This window comes from Schistocerca piceifrons, chromosome 4 (assembly GCF_021461385.2).
Source record: "Schistocerca piceifrons isolate TAMUIC-IGC-003096 chromosome 4, iqSchPice1.1, whole genome shotgun sequence".
Lineage (NCBI taxonomy): Eukaryota > Metazoa > Arthropoda > Insecta > Orthoptera > Acrididae > Schistocerca > Schistocerca piceifrons.
Genome location: NC_060141.1, coordinates 813,375,008 through 813,389,973, shown reverse-complemented (window position 1 = coordinate 813,389,973; position 14,966 = coordinate 813,375,008). Strand labels below are relative to the sequence as shown.

General features: G+C 47.4%; 1 protein-coding gene across 1 annotated transcript in view; it reads left to right on the top strand.

Annotated features, from left to right (window-relative positions):
- LOC124796219 (vegetative cell wall protein gp1-like) overlaps window positions 1-14,562 on the top strand; it is a 74,606-nt gene extending 60,044 nt beyond the window's left edge. The window contains exon 2 of the mRNA XM_047260310.1: window positions 13,851-14,562. Coding sequence (XP_047116266.1) covers window positions 13,851-14,562 — 712 coding nt within the window. The remainder of the gene's footprint in view (window positions 1-13,850) is intronic.
- The last annotated feature ends 404 nt before the right edge of the window (window positions 14,563-14,966 follow it).

The following is a 14,966-nucleotide window of genomic DNA, read 5'->3' as shown; positions in this document are numbered from 1 at the left end:
TTTGTCAGACGATCTGTGGTTGAGGCATCACGTGAGGCGCTGCTGGCGAGTCCTGTGATCAGGCTGACGGCTGCGACAGACGAAAGGAAGAGCTGTGAATCATTCGTCCTGCTTTGCTCGTAGAGATAAAGTTCGAAATTCTTTGTTGAGTTGTTTGGTGGAGTTGGTGGAGTAGTTGTTGTTGGAGTAGTTTTCGCTGTTGGAGTTTTTCAATAACGTGACCAGATCTATGTGTGTAATGATGTACAAGCTTTAATTCCTTCTGAACAGAGACCGAAAGCCATGAGAAGGTGTTTGTTGGAGATAAATCTTGTGCAGAATTAAGCACAATTTGAGGTGGCTTGAAGAGCTACCCTGACTACTCTGAGAAGAGCAAAGGGGAAGTATATCAAGGACATCATCGTGGAGGCAGAAACAGATGAGAGCAGACAGTGTCAGTAATGCTTATAACGGTGAAGGGTTTTATTAAAGGGTCAGAGGCTACAAAGTATTTTGTCAAAGAGGTTGCAAAATAGTTGCAAACGACTGAAATCGCCAGAAGATGGAAGGAGTACTTCTACCATCCCCAATTGTAATGAAACCAAAGTAGGATTCTATTTCCAGTCTAACCACGGCTGACCCACACCACTTTCGTCTCTCCCCCCCCCCCCCGCCCCCCCCGGTCCCCCTCCCCCCCCCCCCCACACACACACACAATCCAAACGAATCAAATAGCTTAAGAAGGGTGGAAACAATACAAGCCAAGTTGATCCAGACGGGAGGTGAGAAACTTGCAGCAGACTACACCAGCAGATAATTGTAAGGACCAAAGAAGAAATACCAGAAGGGAAAACGCTGCTAATCTATGCAGTCCATAAACGAGGATGACAGACAAATGTGTGCGTTATTGTTGAGTGGCCCGGCTTAGTCAAAGGCACGTCATCCTGTCCAACTGCCCGTATACAGAATTGAAATCTTGAAAATTAGTAATTGGTGAATTCTGGGAGATTTGCAGCCAGGGTTCTGAACAGTAGATCAGATCTTCGTTCTCTGATAATTCACCGTAAAACAGATGACACAGTAAGGAACCAGAGTTAATCTGTCGACTTCACGAAGTTCTATGATTGCGTACACCACAGAAGCCTGTTCATTAGCACTCGTCGACAAGGTCAATATACTGGTCAAGTAGTTACTGTGGGTGGAAGACCGGTCCCGCAACTGCGTTTCTCAATGGGAACCCTTCATATTAAGTAGAGATCAGCATCATCCATGCAGGGAACCACTCCTCCTACAGCCCAATGGAACTGTTTTGGCCGAGGTGAATGTCAAGACCGTTAAGGATTCAGATATAAAAAAATATTGATCCTACAAATAGTACTATATTCCTGAGACAAGTCGAGTATCGACTGGACACAGTGGAGAAGGTAACTCTTAGCCACATGCTGTCCTTTGCGTCTGACTGCATGGAACTGAATTAAGGAAGAACATATTCGCATTTTTGGATTGAGAGACAGTAGCAGAGAGACTGTGGAACAGAGGCGACAGTGGCAGTGGTAGACAACAGGTGGAGACAGCTGCAGCGAGTGAGTGGAGCCTAGATTTTCTCCCGTCATCGTCACTACTTTCATGTGGTGGGGGGGGGAGGGGAGGTGGTAGGGGGAACTATTTTCCTCTCTTCCACATCCCTATAGCCATGTTTTTGTTCCCCATTCTACCGGAGTATGAATACTTAGAGAGATTGGATGAAAGGATGTACAATGTTCCATGTTAAAACAGCGTACGTTCATGTGCCAAAATGTTTGGTGAAGAAACGAGAATGAGACTGAGCAGTTACGTCCCCACTTTTCTGTCATTGTTTTACAGAGAAACATATTCACCTGTTTGTGCTCAGGGGAGCATTTTTAAACTGCTGGTATACTACACAAATGTCAGTGTAGTGGGGACACCCTCTTACATGAATGAATACGTACATCTGACTGGGGGGAGGGGGGGGTGACATCTGTAGCCAGTAGCTGGTGTAATAAAAACGTTGAAGTAACACAAGAGAACATGCAGTGCCAGTAACTCAGGGTTCAATATGTTAAAGTCACTATGCAGGCAGTCAGAGCATACTGTAAATCTAACTTTGTCTTCTTGTTATGTGAGTACTTTGATTACAACGATTATAATAACTGTTCCAATAACTGGTATTCAATCATGTCTTCCATGTCCCTGTATATCACTAAGATGGTGACACTAATAACAATCCCAGAGCCTGATACCAGTTTCAGGTTGCCTACATTACAGCTTCCAAGGACAACAGAATTTTTATAATTATTATTTCACATAATTGACCAAATTCAGACATTCAGAAAGCCGTAATTTACTCATTAAGATGTGTAATATAGTGGAAGTTCAACAGAATAACACAAATAGTTAGGAACTTGAGGAACCGAACGCTTTTCGACTCTCCGTAGATTGCGTGCGTATACCTGGACTTTATCCATTCACTGTTGCTTCCATCAAACTTGACACAACTTCAGACCTTTCCTGAACTTTTTCTTGATTACATGTTTCAAGTCAATTAACACAATTTACAGAGCGATGAGTCTGCTACTCTCATGCGTAAGAATCTTTAGGAAATCAAGTTTTACTGGTACACTTAAGACCTGTGTAAGGCACAAAATTTTCAGATACATTACACAAGCACGGTAATATCACTGCAGTAATAAGTTTGCATTCAAAATTACATAAGCGCGCATACTAACTTTTAACAAACTTCTTTGTTCTTTATGAGAGAATTAAAGTGTCTTGCAAACCAGTATTTCCATAACTCATTACTTCATTCATAAACATTATCTGAGTGTTAATACTACCATGAAGAAACTAATTGTATTGTTCACATCCATAAGCCGTAAAGTCATTGGTTTAATTCATATGGGGAACTTTGCTATAAATTTTACAGACTGGTAATATTTCTACAATGAAACCTGGCCAGAGAATTTTATGGGCATCACAGAATAACAAGGTGTTTTTATTACTGCATACTGATGTTCATTAAGGAAGATTGAAGGAAAGCTTGTGAAGTGGAAGGACGTTTATTCGCCGCAAAATTTCTCTCCAACAAAAACTCCATCATTTACAACTTAGTTCATTACGTTAGCTATGTTTGCTTTCCAATGAACAATCAACTTCCAAAGATCTCAACTGGTAACAATGGAAGAAATATAGCAATTAGACGTTAACTTCGTAATTTTGTGTGTAATAATTGGACGTAGTTCCACTTGCTACATAGTAGCAGATGCTGCAAAACTAGATATACAAGACACTGTAATACTGAGGCTCAGTAATCTATGCAAAGCATCTGTCGTCAGTCTCATCACTAATAAATGCAGGGCATTTCACGATTCTTGTTACAGGTTTTGATAGAAAGCTCAGTAGACGAAGTTTTGGTAATGCGCTCATGTCCAGAAATGTACGCAGTCTCCTCTACAAACCGTGAAGGCCTGTATTAGGAATTGTGAAACACACTGTACACAGACAACAGCGAGAGCAAACTGCAGATTTTGTATCTTGCCTGCGGTGGCGTGGAGACAAAGTTAATTCACATCACCTTCAGTGCATCCAAACAATGAGCAGTAAGAAATGCTTAATGAACAGATGCAACATCCAAATTGGTAGTCTCAATTTATCAGAAGTTGTTCATAGTATACTTCAATGTACCCGATTTGTAGACACTAAACTGCAACTCTTCAGTTCTTGTATAGCTTGGCATAATAGCAAGTCTCTTGACTGTAGTGCCAAAACTAACGAGTGCATTACAGCGGATGTTCACATTCACGGAGATACAGAGGACATTAATGAGATGAGGCTGCATGGCCGCCATTGTAATTTATGCAGCAGGGAGAAGGTGGTGGGCAATTGCACTCATGAGCATCCCTACACATTCGGCTGTGCTTCGACAAGATGTTTGAGTACGGTTGCAATGTAGACACCAGCAACGGCTCATTGGGCTTGTCATGTGGCACGTGATGAACTACTTAGCTTGGCCTGATCTGACAGAAGCACTACTATATCGGACATGGAATAGTGTGTGTAGGCACTATGGTTTCATCAACCTGTTTCATTGCCTGATGGTCTTCATCCACCCAGGTAACACTCGCTGCAGGAAAACCAGAAATATCCGTGGAAGATCGAAAAAATGCCTCCCACAGGTGAGAGTATTAAAATCCTAACGGTAAACTTCATTTTCAACTAAGTGCCAGAGTTTGAGGTGCTCATCAAAAGCAGTGATGCTCACATTATGGTAGGTACAGAAACCTGGTTCAAACCCAAAATTGTAGATTTTAGGGAAAATTTAGGTGTACATCGAAAGTATAGCCAAATGACAAATGGAGGACGTGTATTTGTCGCAGTACAGTAACTCAAATACACAGAGAGAAATTGAAGTTGCATTTGAGTGACTGTGCAAGACTGAGTATCATGAGTGGGTATCACGGGTGGGTATAAAACGATCCTATCGCCCAACAGACTCCTCTCCTGATGTAACCAAACACTTTAACAAAACTAATTTTCCCAATTAATTGTTGGATGATTAAAGTCTCCACCAATGATTATAGCATGATTGGGGAACTTGTTGAGAAGTGAACTGAGGTTTCGTCTAGTGGTGGGTGTGGTAGGCCGTCCTGTGAAAGTTCACTAACAATTATGTATAACTGACAGTTAAGAACCCCAGTGATGATGGAAATATATTGGATTAAAATGCAACGAACATACCTGAACTCTGAGGATATCTACATCGAAACTGGGATCAGTGACCATGGTGGTGTTCTGGCAACAATGATTATTGAAGAACAGAGGTCAACTAAAGCAGAAAGATATGTATGTTCTGTAAACTAGATAAAAATGAATGTTGTCATATGTCAATGAGGAAGTTTCAACAAGGCAGGAGCATGTAGAGGAAATATGGGTCAAATTTGAAAGGGTAATTGACCACATGTTGGATAGATGTATGTCCCACAGAACAGTTCATAATGGGAGATAACCTCCATGATATAGAATCGCTGTAACGGAACTTGTAAAGGAACATTACTGCATAATAGGTCTGAAAGCGTAGGTCTATAGATAGATGCTGAATGAAATGTTTGCCTGTCAACAGAGCAACGCGTGATCCCTTCAGTGACTACCGTAGCAAAATATGTGAATGTAGCCTTTCCCGGCGTATACTCCTGATGAAATCTTCTCGGGCTTCCATCCGGGTATCTGCGTCGAAAACCCTCGACGTTTCGATGAGTGTCATTCTCAAAATCTTCTGGCGAAATTTCGATGGACCCCGGCCGTCCTCTGTAGGTTGTCAGCGGCCTGCAGCCTGCAGTGGCCCACTATAGGTTTTACGAGGAAGCGAGGCTACATGCTTTGCTACTGCGTATGTAGATGCATTAATGTTGCTCACTATTGGGCAAAGAGGCACCCTATCGTTGTGAACCATGGGCAGTCCATGTAGCCGTGGAGGTGCTGGGGCCCTGGGCTAGAGTCGTCTCATCATCTTTTGTTAGATCCGCTTGGTTCAGCAAGGCTATGGTTTTCCTTGTTATCTTCGGTGTGGGATCTTACTTTAGCTTCTTGTAGACCGAGTCCAGCAGCTAAGCATTTACCTTACGGTGATAGTCTTCAAACAGACAATAGAACTGTAGCATATCTTTTATCAGCATTAAGGACTAAGGTGTTTTCATCATCTCTTAGCGCCCTTAGTGCTTTCCGTTCTGCTAACTTCATATTCCGTTTCGGAAGCCGGGATTTGTCAATTATTCTGCATGTTTCACAAATGATTTCTTCCGCTTTTTCCGCAGGCAATCCACGGATGGCTTCTTCCACGCCGACTATAATGTCCTGTTTCGGTATTGTCTTCGGAACAGGAGGGCAACTCAGCCCTTTGCACAGGGCAGAGGTTGTAGCAGCGTCAACGCAGAAAGAACCGAGGGTGGGGAGGCACGGCCGCCCCGTGCCGCTGATCAGTCATATATAGAGGACAGTCGTGGTCCATCGACACTTCGCCAGAAGATGATGAGAATGACACTCACCGAAACGTCGCGGATTTTCGTTGCAGCTACCTCATGGAATCCCAAGAAGATTTCATCTACCGTAGCAAAATATTGTCAAATGGCATTTTACAAAATCCAAAGAAATTCTGGTCATATGTATGTCAGTGGTGCCAGAGTTAGGGTCCAGTCCGTGGAGAAAGAGAGAGACTGAAAATGAGGATAGCATAGCAAAAGTTTAAATGCGTTACTCCGTTTCCAAATCTCCTGTACAACGGAAAACCTAGGAGAATTTCGGGATCGTTTAAATTTAACGAACCTTCAGGCTCGCATGTTATCTCTGACTGCTTCGATACTGAATTTGCGGCTGAGTTAACCCTCTTCTTATGATTATCAGTCAGATCCCTTGAACACGAAACTACCTAGTTCTTGGAATAAGGCACAGGTCATACCCATCTACAAGGAGCGTAATAGAAATGAACCACAGAACTACCGTCCACTACCCTTGAAATCTATTTTTCGTAGAATCTTAGATGATGTTCCGAGCTCAAAGATAATGGGTACTTCGTTTTGAACAGAATGGCCTTAGTTCCAACTAGCATGGCTTTTGAAAAATCTCTCGTGTGTGACCCAACTTTCACTTCTCAGATGACATACCGAGCTTTTGATCAAGGCGACAATTTTTTTTTTTTTTGGTTTTAGGGCGCAAAACTGCTATGGTCATTAGCGCCTGGTCCGTGACTTAGGAAACAGTAAAAAACCGAAAATGGAAACCAGCACAATGGGAACGAAAGTCATAAAATTGGAGAAACTAAAAGCAGAAGGAAGGCTTAAAAATCTACTACAGAAAGGGGTTGGTTGTCCCCAAAAAAAGCTTCAAATGACTGACGTCATTTCTCTGGCACTAATAAACTCGAGAACGCGATCGGCTGAGCTCGTGTCATCTGCTAAAATCGACGATATATCAGGCGATAGCTGTAGACGGGCGCGTAACGGATTAAAAGAGGGGCACTCAATTAAAAGGTGTCTTACCGTCCACAGCTGAGAGCAGTGGGGACAGAGTGGGGGAGGATCGCCGCTTAAAAGATGTCGATGGCTAAAAAGACAGTGCCCTATCCGGAGTCTAGTTAAAATTACCTCCTCCCGACGACGCGTTAGGGAGGAAGAGGTCCAAGCACAAGGGAGAGCTTTCACGTCCCGCAATTTATTATGGGAAAGTGTCGACCAATGCGCGTTCCATAAATGAACAACACGACGACATAAAACGCTCCGTAGATCGGCGAAGGGAATCGATTGAATAGCTGGCCGAAGAAGAGAGACTGCAGCCTTGGCTGCAATATCGGCCGCCTCATTTCCACAGATACCAACGTGTCCCGGGAGCGAGAGGAACGCCACAGAGACGCCCCCCAGGTGGAGCAAGCGCAGACAGTCCTGAATCCGGTGGACCAGACGGTGCACAGTGTAAAGAGCTTGGAGACTGAGGAGAGAATCTGAGCAGATTACGTACTGTATCCGCTGATGGCGCCGGATGTAGTGGATAGCCTGGAGAACAGCGCAAAACTCCGCAGTATAAACCGAACTCTGGTCGGGAAGCCGAAATTGATTTGGGGTGTCGCCAACAATATAGGCACTCCCTACACCTAACGATGTTTTCGAGCCGTCGGTGTAAATAAATGTGGCGCCCGTCATTTGTGCACATAGAGCAGCAAATGCCCGACGATAAACAAGTGAAGGGGTACCATCCTTGGGAAATCGACAAAGGTCACGAAGCAGGCAGATCCGGGGACGGAGCCAAGGTGGTGCTGTACCCCAAGTTGTCAAGAAGGTTTTAGGAAAGCGGAAGGAAAGAATGGAGCAGTTGACGGAAGCGGACTCGCGGTGGTAGTAGGGAGGAGGGGCGGCCTGCATACCCTGCATCAAAGGAGGCGTCGAAAAAATGTCATGGGCTGGATTAGCAGGCATGGAAGACAGATGGCTAGCATAACGACTCGGAAGGACTGCTCGCCGATTGGACAGCGGAGGTTCAGCAGTCCCAGCATAAAGGCTTTCCACAGGGCTGGTGTAAAAAGCTCCAGACACTAAATGTAATCCACGGTGGTGGATAGAGTCGAGACGCCGAAGAATAGACGGCCGAGCAGAGGAGTAGACTATGCTTCCATAGTCCAATTTCGAGCGCACTAAGGCGCGATAGAGGCGGAGAAGGACCACTCGGTCCGCTCCCCAGGAGGTACCATTCAGGACACGGAGGGTGTTGAGGGATCGCAGACAGCGAGCCGAAAGATAGGAAACGTGGGAGGACCAGCACAGTTTTCTGTCAAACATAAGAACCAAGAATTTAGTGAACTCTGAAAACGGAAGGTTGACAGGTCCTAGATGTAAGGAGGGTGGAAGCAACTCCTTACGTCGCCAAAAATTAACACAACCGGTCTTACTGGGAGAAAAACGGAAGCCGGTTTCGATGCTCCAAGAGTGGAGTTGATCGAGACATCCTTGAAGACGTCGTTCAAGAAGGCTGGTCCGTTGAGAGCTGTAGTAGATCGCAAAATCGTCCACAAAGAGGGAGCCCGAGACATCAGGAAGGAGACAATCCATAATTGGATTTATGGGAATGGCAAACAGTACCACACTCACACGGAGCCCTGGGGCACCCCGTTTTATAGGGAGACAGTATGGGAGAGATTAGTGTTCACCTGCACCCTAAATGTGCGCTCTGCCATAAATTCGCGAAGGAAAAGGGGCAGCCGGCCTCGAAAGCCCCCCAAAGTGAACAGTGTGCGGAGGATGCCTGTCCTCCAACAGGTATCGTATGGTCTCTCCAGATCAAAAAATATTGCTACCGTTTGGCGTTTCCGGAGAAAATTGTTCATGACAAAAGTGGAGAGAGCAACAAGATGGTCAACTGCAGAACGATGCTTTCGGAATCCGCATTGGGCAGGTGTTAAAAGACTGCAAGATTCCAGCCACCAAGCTAAACGGTAATTCACCATCCCCTCCAAAACCTTACAGACACTACTCGTGAGAGAAATGGGGCGATAGCTAGAGGGGAGATGTTTGTCCTTTCCAGGTTTCGGAACGGGAACGACGATAGCTTCTCGCCATCGTCTGGGAAAAGTACTGTCGGTCCGAATTCGATTATAAAGGCGAAAGAGGTAACGCGGACTATGGGTTGATAAATGCAGCAACATTTGGACGTGGATACCATCCGGTCCTGGCGCGGAGGAGCGAGAAGAAGAAAGTGCATGTTGGAGTTCCCGCATGGAGAAAACAGTGTTGTAGCTTTCGCGATTTTGAGAGGAGAAAGCAAGATGTCGCACTTCCGCTGCACGTTTCTTCGGGAGAAACGCTGGCGGGTAATTTGAAGATATCGAAATCTCAGCAAAGTGCTGACCCAATGAGTTAGAAATTGCGACGGGGTCCACTAATGTATCATGCGCGGCAGTGAGCCCAGAGACCGGGGAGAAACTAGGCGCGCCTGAGATCCATCGGGGCCGACTCGAAACTTCCGAGGAGGGAGTGAAGGTGTTAAATGAGCTAATAAAGAATTTCCAGCTTGCCTTCTTGCTATCGCGGACGACGCGACGGCATCGTGCACGGAACTGCTTATAGCGGATACAGTTGGCCAAAGTAGGATGGTGGCGGAAAACGCGGAGATCACATCGCCGCTCACGTGTTGCATCACGGCATGCCTCGTTCCACCAAGGAACTGGGGGGCGCCGGGGCAATTCGGAGGTGCGTGGTACTGAATGTTCCGCAGCTGTAAGAATAACGTCGGTAATATGTGTGACCTCATCGACGACGCTGGGAAAGTGACGGTCATCGAATGTTGCTAGAGACGAAAGTGTCCAATCAGCTTGGGCAAACTTCCAGCGTCGCGGGCACATATATGGGAGTTGAGGCTGCAGTCTAAGGACACATGGAAAGTGGTCACTCGAGTGTGTATCATCAAGGACGAACCATTCGAAGCGCCGAGCTAGCGGAACAGTACCGACCGCAAGGTCCAAATGAGATAAATTTGTCGTGGAGGCAGACGAAAATGTAGGGACCCCAGTGTTGAGGCAAACTAGATCCGCCTGGTGGAAGACGTCTAGCAATAGTGAGCCACGTGGACAAGGATGTGGATATCCCCAAAGCAGGTGGTGGGCATTGAAGTCCCCAACCAGGAAATAGGGGGGTGGAAGCTGACCAAGAAGATGAAGGAGATCAGCTCCTGCCATTGGTGTGGACGATGGAATGTATACAGTACAAAGAGAGAACGTGTATCCGGAAAGGGAAAGACGGATGGCGACAGCTTGGAAGGAAGTGTTTAAATGGATTGGGTGATAATGGAGAGTTTCATGGAGAAGAATCATGAGTCCTCCATGTGCTGGAGTGCCTTCAAAAGAGGGGAGATCATATCGGACGGACTGAAAATGAGGGAGAACAAAGCGGTCATGGGGACGCAGCTTTGTTTCCTGAAGACAGAAGATGACCGGCGAGTATGATCGCAAGAGGATCGACAATTCATCCCGATTGGCTCGAATACCGCGGATATTCCAATGGATAATGGACATAGGGTGAACAGAAAATGGAGGAATGTGACCAAGGTCGCTGTCAACTCAACGACTGCTCAGAGCTTGCGACCGACAGCATGGAATGACATTCAGCCGAAGGCAGAAGATCCTCATCCATAGGTTGGTCAGGAGCAGCTCCTGCCACCAGCTATCGGCCGGTTGATAGTCCGCCAGCAGTGCGCCTCGGCGACACAGAAGACGGTCGAGGTTCCGCTAGGTGATGCTGTAGATGGGACACGCCTTGGCGGAGAAGGAGGGGAACTGGGTTTCTTTGTATCCTTCTTGGAAGTATGATGTTTAGATGAAGGAGGAACCGATGGTTGGGAAATTGCGGTATGTAAAAACTCTTCACGAGTATGCTCTTTTTTCGAAGTCTTGGTGTCTGACTTATGGGCTCGAGATTTAGCAGATCCTGACGAAGGGTGAGCCAGACAGTGGGCAGGCGAAAGTGGTGAGGTTGAACGGGCGATCTTTGCGCTGGCCGATCTGACGACCGTGGTACTAAAGGTGAGGTCGCAAGTCTGTGTGGCCGCCTCCTTTGTTGGCCGAGGAGAAGCAAGGACAGTGCTGTATTTTCCTGTCTGAGGCATGGTGGGCTGTCGACTGGCGAATAACTTTCGAGCAGCAAAGGTCGACACCTTTTCCTTCACTCTAATTTCCTGGATGAGCTTTTTGTCCTTAAAAATGGGGCAATCTCGAGAGGAAGCAGCGTGGTCACCCATACAGGTGATGGAGGTGGACAAGCACCCTCATGGGAATCCTTGCCACACTTAACACATTTGGCCGGATTGGAACAGGACTGGCTGGTGTGATTGAACCGCTGACACCGATAGCAACGCGTAGGGTTTGGGACGTAAGGGCGAACGGAAATTATCTCATAGCCTGTTTGATTTTCGATGGGAGCTGAACTTTGTCAAATGTCAAGAAAGTGCGGGTTGGAATGAGGTTCGTGTCAACCCTTTTCATAACTCTATGAACAGCCGTTACGCCCTGGTCAGACAGGTAGTGCTTAATTTCTTCGTCAGACAATCCATCGAGGGGGCGTGTATAAACGACTCCACGCGAGGAATTTAAAGTGCGGTGCGGTTCAACCCGGACAGGGAAGGTGTGGAGCAGTGAAGTACACAGCAATTTTTGTGCCTGGAGGGCACTGAATGTTTCTAACAACAAGGTGCCATTCCGTAATCTGGAACAAGACTTTACAGGACCTGCAACTGCGTCAACACCTTTCTGAATAATGAAAGGGTTGACCGTGGAAAAGTCGTGACCTTCGTCAGACCGAGAAACAACAAGGAACTGTGGCAACGATGGAAGAACTGACTGTGGCTGAGACTCAGTGAACTTACGCTTGTGAGCAGACATAGTGGAAGGTGCGGAAACCATTGTGGAAGAATCCCCCATGATTACCGGCGTCTCCGATGGCGAGCTCCTCCCTTGTGGGGGCCCTCTCTGAGGGCACTCCCGCCTTAGGTGATTGTTCACACCTCAGGTCACACCTCCCGACAAACGGACGGAGGGACCAATTGGCACTTTCGGAAGGTATCAGCTCGGGTAATCGCCCCTCCCTGGGCCTGGCCGTTACCAGGGGGTACGTATGTGTCCTACCTGTCTACCCGGGGCGGGGAATTACGCGTTACCCCGTCACCGGCTATGCACAAAAATGCGTGGGTCGCCCTTCAGACACGCACAGGGAGGAAGAAAGAGAAAGGGAAAGGAAAGAAGAGAGGTCACAAACGGCGCAGTGGAGAAAAGGGTAAAGAGAAGAGGCAAGGAAAACAGAAGAACAAAGGAAGGATCAAGACATACAAGCAAGGAAGGTGAAGAATGCGGTACATTTAAGAGCGTCCGTCTCCGGACGTAGGCACAAACCATACTCCCAGAGGGGGAGAAAGGGATGGAAAGAGCCAGAAGTGAGGGGGGGGGGCGAAGATGGGGGATGGGGAAGGATGCGGAAAGGGAACGTATGCAGCCCGGAAAGGAAGGAAGGCCACATTAGCTCGGGGTCCCGTGCTCGCTACACACGTATCCACAAAGGAGTTGTGGACCCCCTGGGGGGGATCAAGACGACAGGACAGATGTAGTTTTTCTTGATTTCCAATAAGCATTTGACTCAGTATCAGCTACAGGTACGGTCCGAAGTACCACCATGTGGGGGTATCAAGTGATGATTTGTGACCTGCTTGAGGAACGTTTGGTAGGGAGGCCCCAGCATTTTGTTTTGGATGGAGACACATCGTGTGATGGAATAACGTCCAGTGTGCCCCCAGGGAAGTGTGCTGGGACCCTTCCTGTTGGTTTGTGTATTAATGAGCTCGCAGACGGTACTAGTAGTAAAATCAGACTTTCTGCAGATGATGCAGTCGTCTATAATGAATTAATATATGGGAGATGTTGCACAAATATTCAGTAGGATGTTAAGCCTTCAACATGGTGCAAAGATTGGAAACTTGCTCTAAATGTTCAGTGAAGTTTAGTGAAATTTAGCACTTCACCAAACAAAAAGGTTAGTACCCTTTGACTGTAATATTAGTGAGTCACTGTTGGAATAGGACAGCTCATACAGCTACCTGTGTGTAATACTGCGCAGAGATATGAAATGGAATGATTACAGGTTCAGCCGTGGGTAAAGCAGGCCGTAGACTGGTTTATTGGTACAATACTGACCAAGTGCAATCTGTGTACAACGTAGATTGCTCACAGATCATGGTGCGACCAGTTCTAGAATATTGCTCAGTATGTGGGACCTGTACCACATAGGATTAACGGAGGGTATTTAACGTATATAGAGATGGGCAGCACGAATGGTCACAGGGTTAATTTGTGGGAGAGGTAATGAAGGAACAAACACTCCAAGACAGAAGCTAACTATCCTGAGAAAGTCTGTTAAAGTTTCAAGAACCGGCTTTAAATGATTACTCTAGGATATACAACCATCCCAATTGCTCTCATTGGGATCGTGAGTATATGATTAGAGTTAGTACTGCACGCACAGAGGCATTCGAACAATGGTTCTTTCCGTGCTGTATACGTAAATAGAAGAGGAAGAAACCCTAGTAACTGGTACAGTGGGATGTAACCTCTTCCATGGACCTCATGGTGGTTAGCGGAGTATGGATGCAGATGTAAACGTAGACGATACAATCTTGAAACTCATCTGCAACGTCCTCTCGTTTCCTCCCATACAAGCCAAGCTTTTCCTTTTGGCAGTCAACAATTGGCGGAACTGTTGTCATAGCTCTCTTCTTTTTTGACATGTCCTCTTTACTTTGGCGCCCTCACTTTGATTTCTCTTACCCGCCAACAGTCCCCCCGCCAACAGTCCGCCCGCCAACAGTCCGCCCGCCAACAGTCCGCCCGCCAACAGTCCGCCCGCCAACAGTCCGCCCGCCAACAGTCCGCCCGCCAACAGTCCGCCCGCCAACAGTCCGCCCGCCAACAGTCCGCCCGCCAACAGTCCGCCCGCCAACAGTCCGCCCGCCAACAGTCCGCCCGCCAACAGTCCGCCCGCCAACAGTCCGCCCGCCAACAGTCCGCCCGCCAACAGTCCCCCCGCCAACAGTCCCCCCGCCAACAGTCCCCCCGCCAACAGTCCCCCCGCCAACAGTCCCCCCGCCAACAGTCCCCCCGCCAACAGTCCCCCCGCCAACAGTCCCCCCGCCAACAGTCCCCCCGCCAACAGTCCCCCCGCCAACAGTCCCCCCGCCAACAGTCCACCCGCCAACAGTGCACCCGCCAACAGTGCACCCGCCAACAGTGCACCCGCCAACAGTGCACCCGCCAACAGTGCACCTGCCAACAGTGCACCCGCCAACAGTGCACCCGCCAACAGTGCACCCGCCAACAGTGCACCCGCCAACAGTGCACCCGCCAACAGTGCACCCGCCAACAGTGCACCCGCCACCAGTGCACCCGCCACCAGTGCACCCGCCAACAGTGCACCCGCTAACAGTGCACCCGCTAACAGTCCACCCGCAATTTCCGCTTTTAATTTGCGCAGTGGAATGTGTCGTTCTTGAAGTAACCACTACAGCCGAGTAACCTGGTGACTACCACAGTTTTAATTGTGTGCCGGAAGCTGTATAAATGCTACATCATCGATGTTACATAGTATTTCTATAGTGATGATAATTTGTCGATCAGATCAATACCACCCATACAGGTGTTGTAAGGTGTAATAACCTACCTTGGGACTTGCACGTATTGTCTTTGTGGTATGTTCCACCCATGTCTCATCCTGGGTCTCAATACCAACGAAGAATACAGCAGATTAAGACGTTTGTTATCATACCATATCACTACAATGGATCTCCCTGTGTCGTCTATTGGTCATGCTATTGCTCCTCGTTCTCCAGCCTTCATGTCTTTTCGTTGGGGAGGTCAATCTTTCAGCCTATTTGCTCTTAGTGTTTCAATCGAAAAG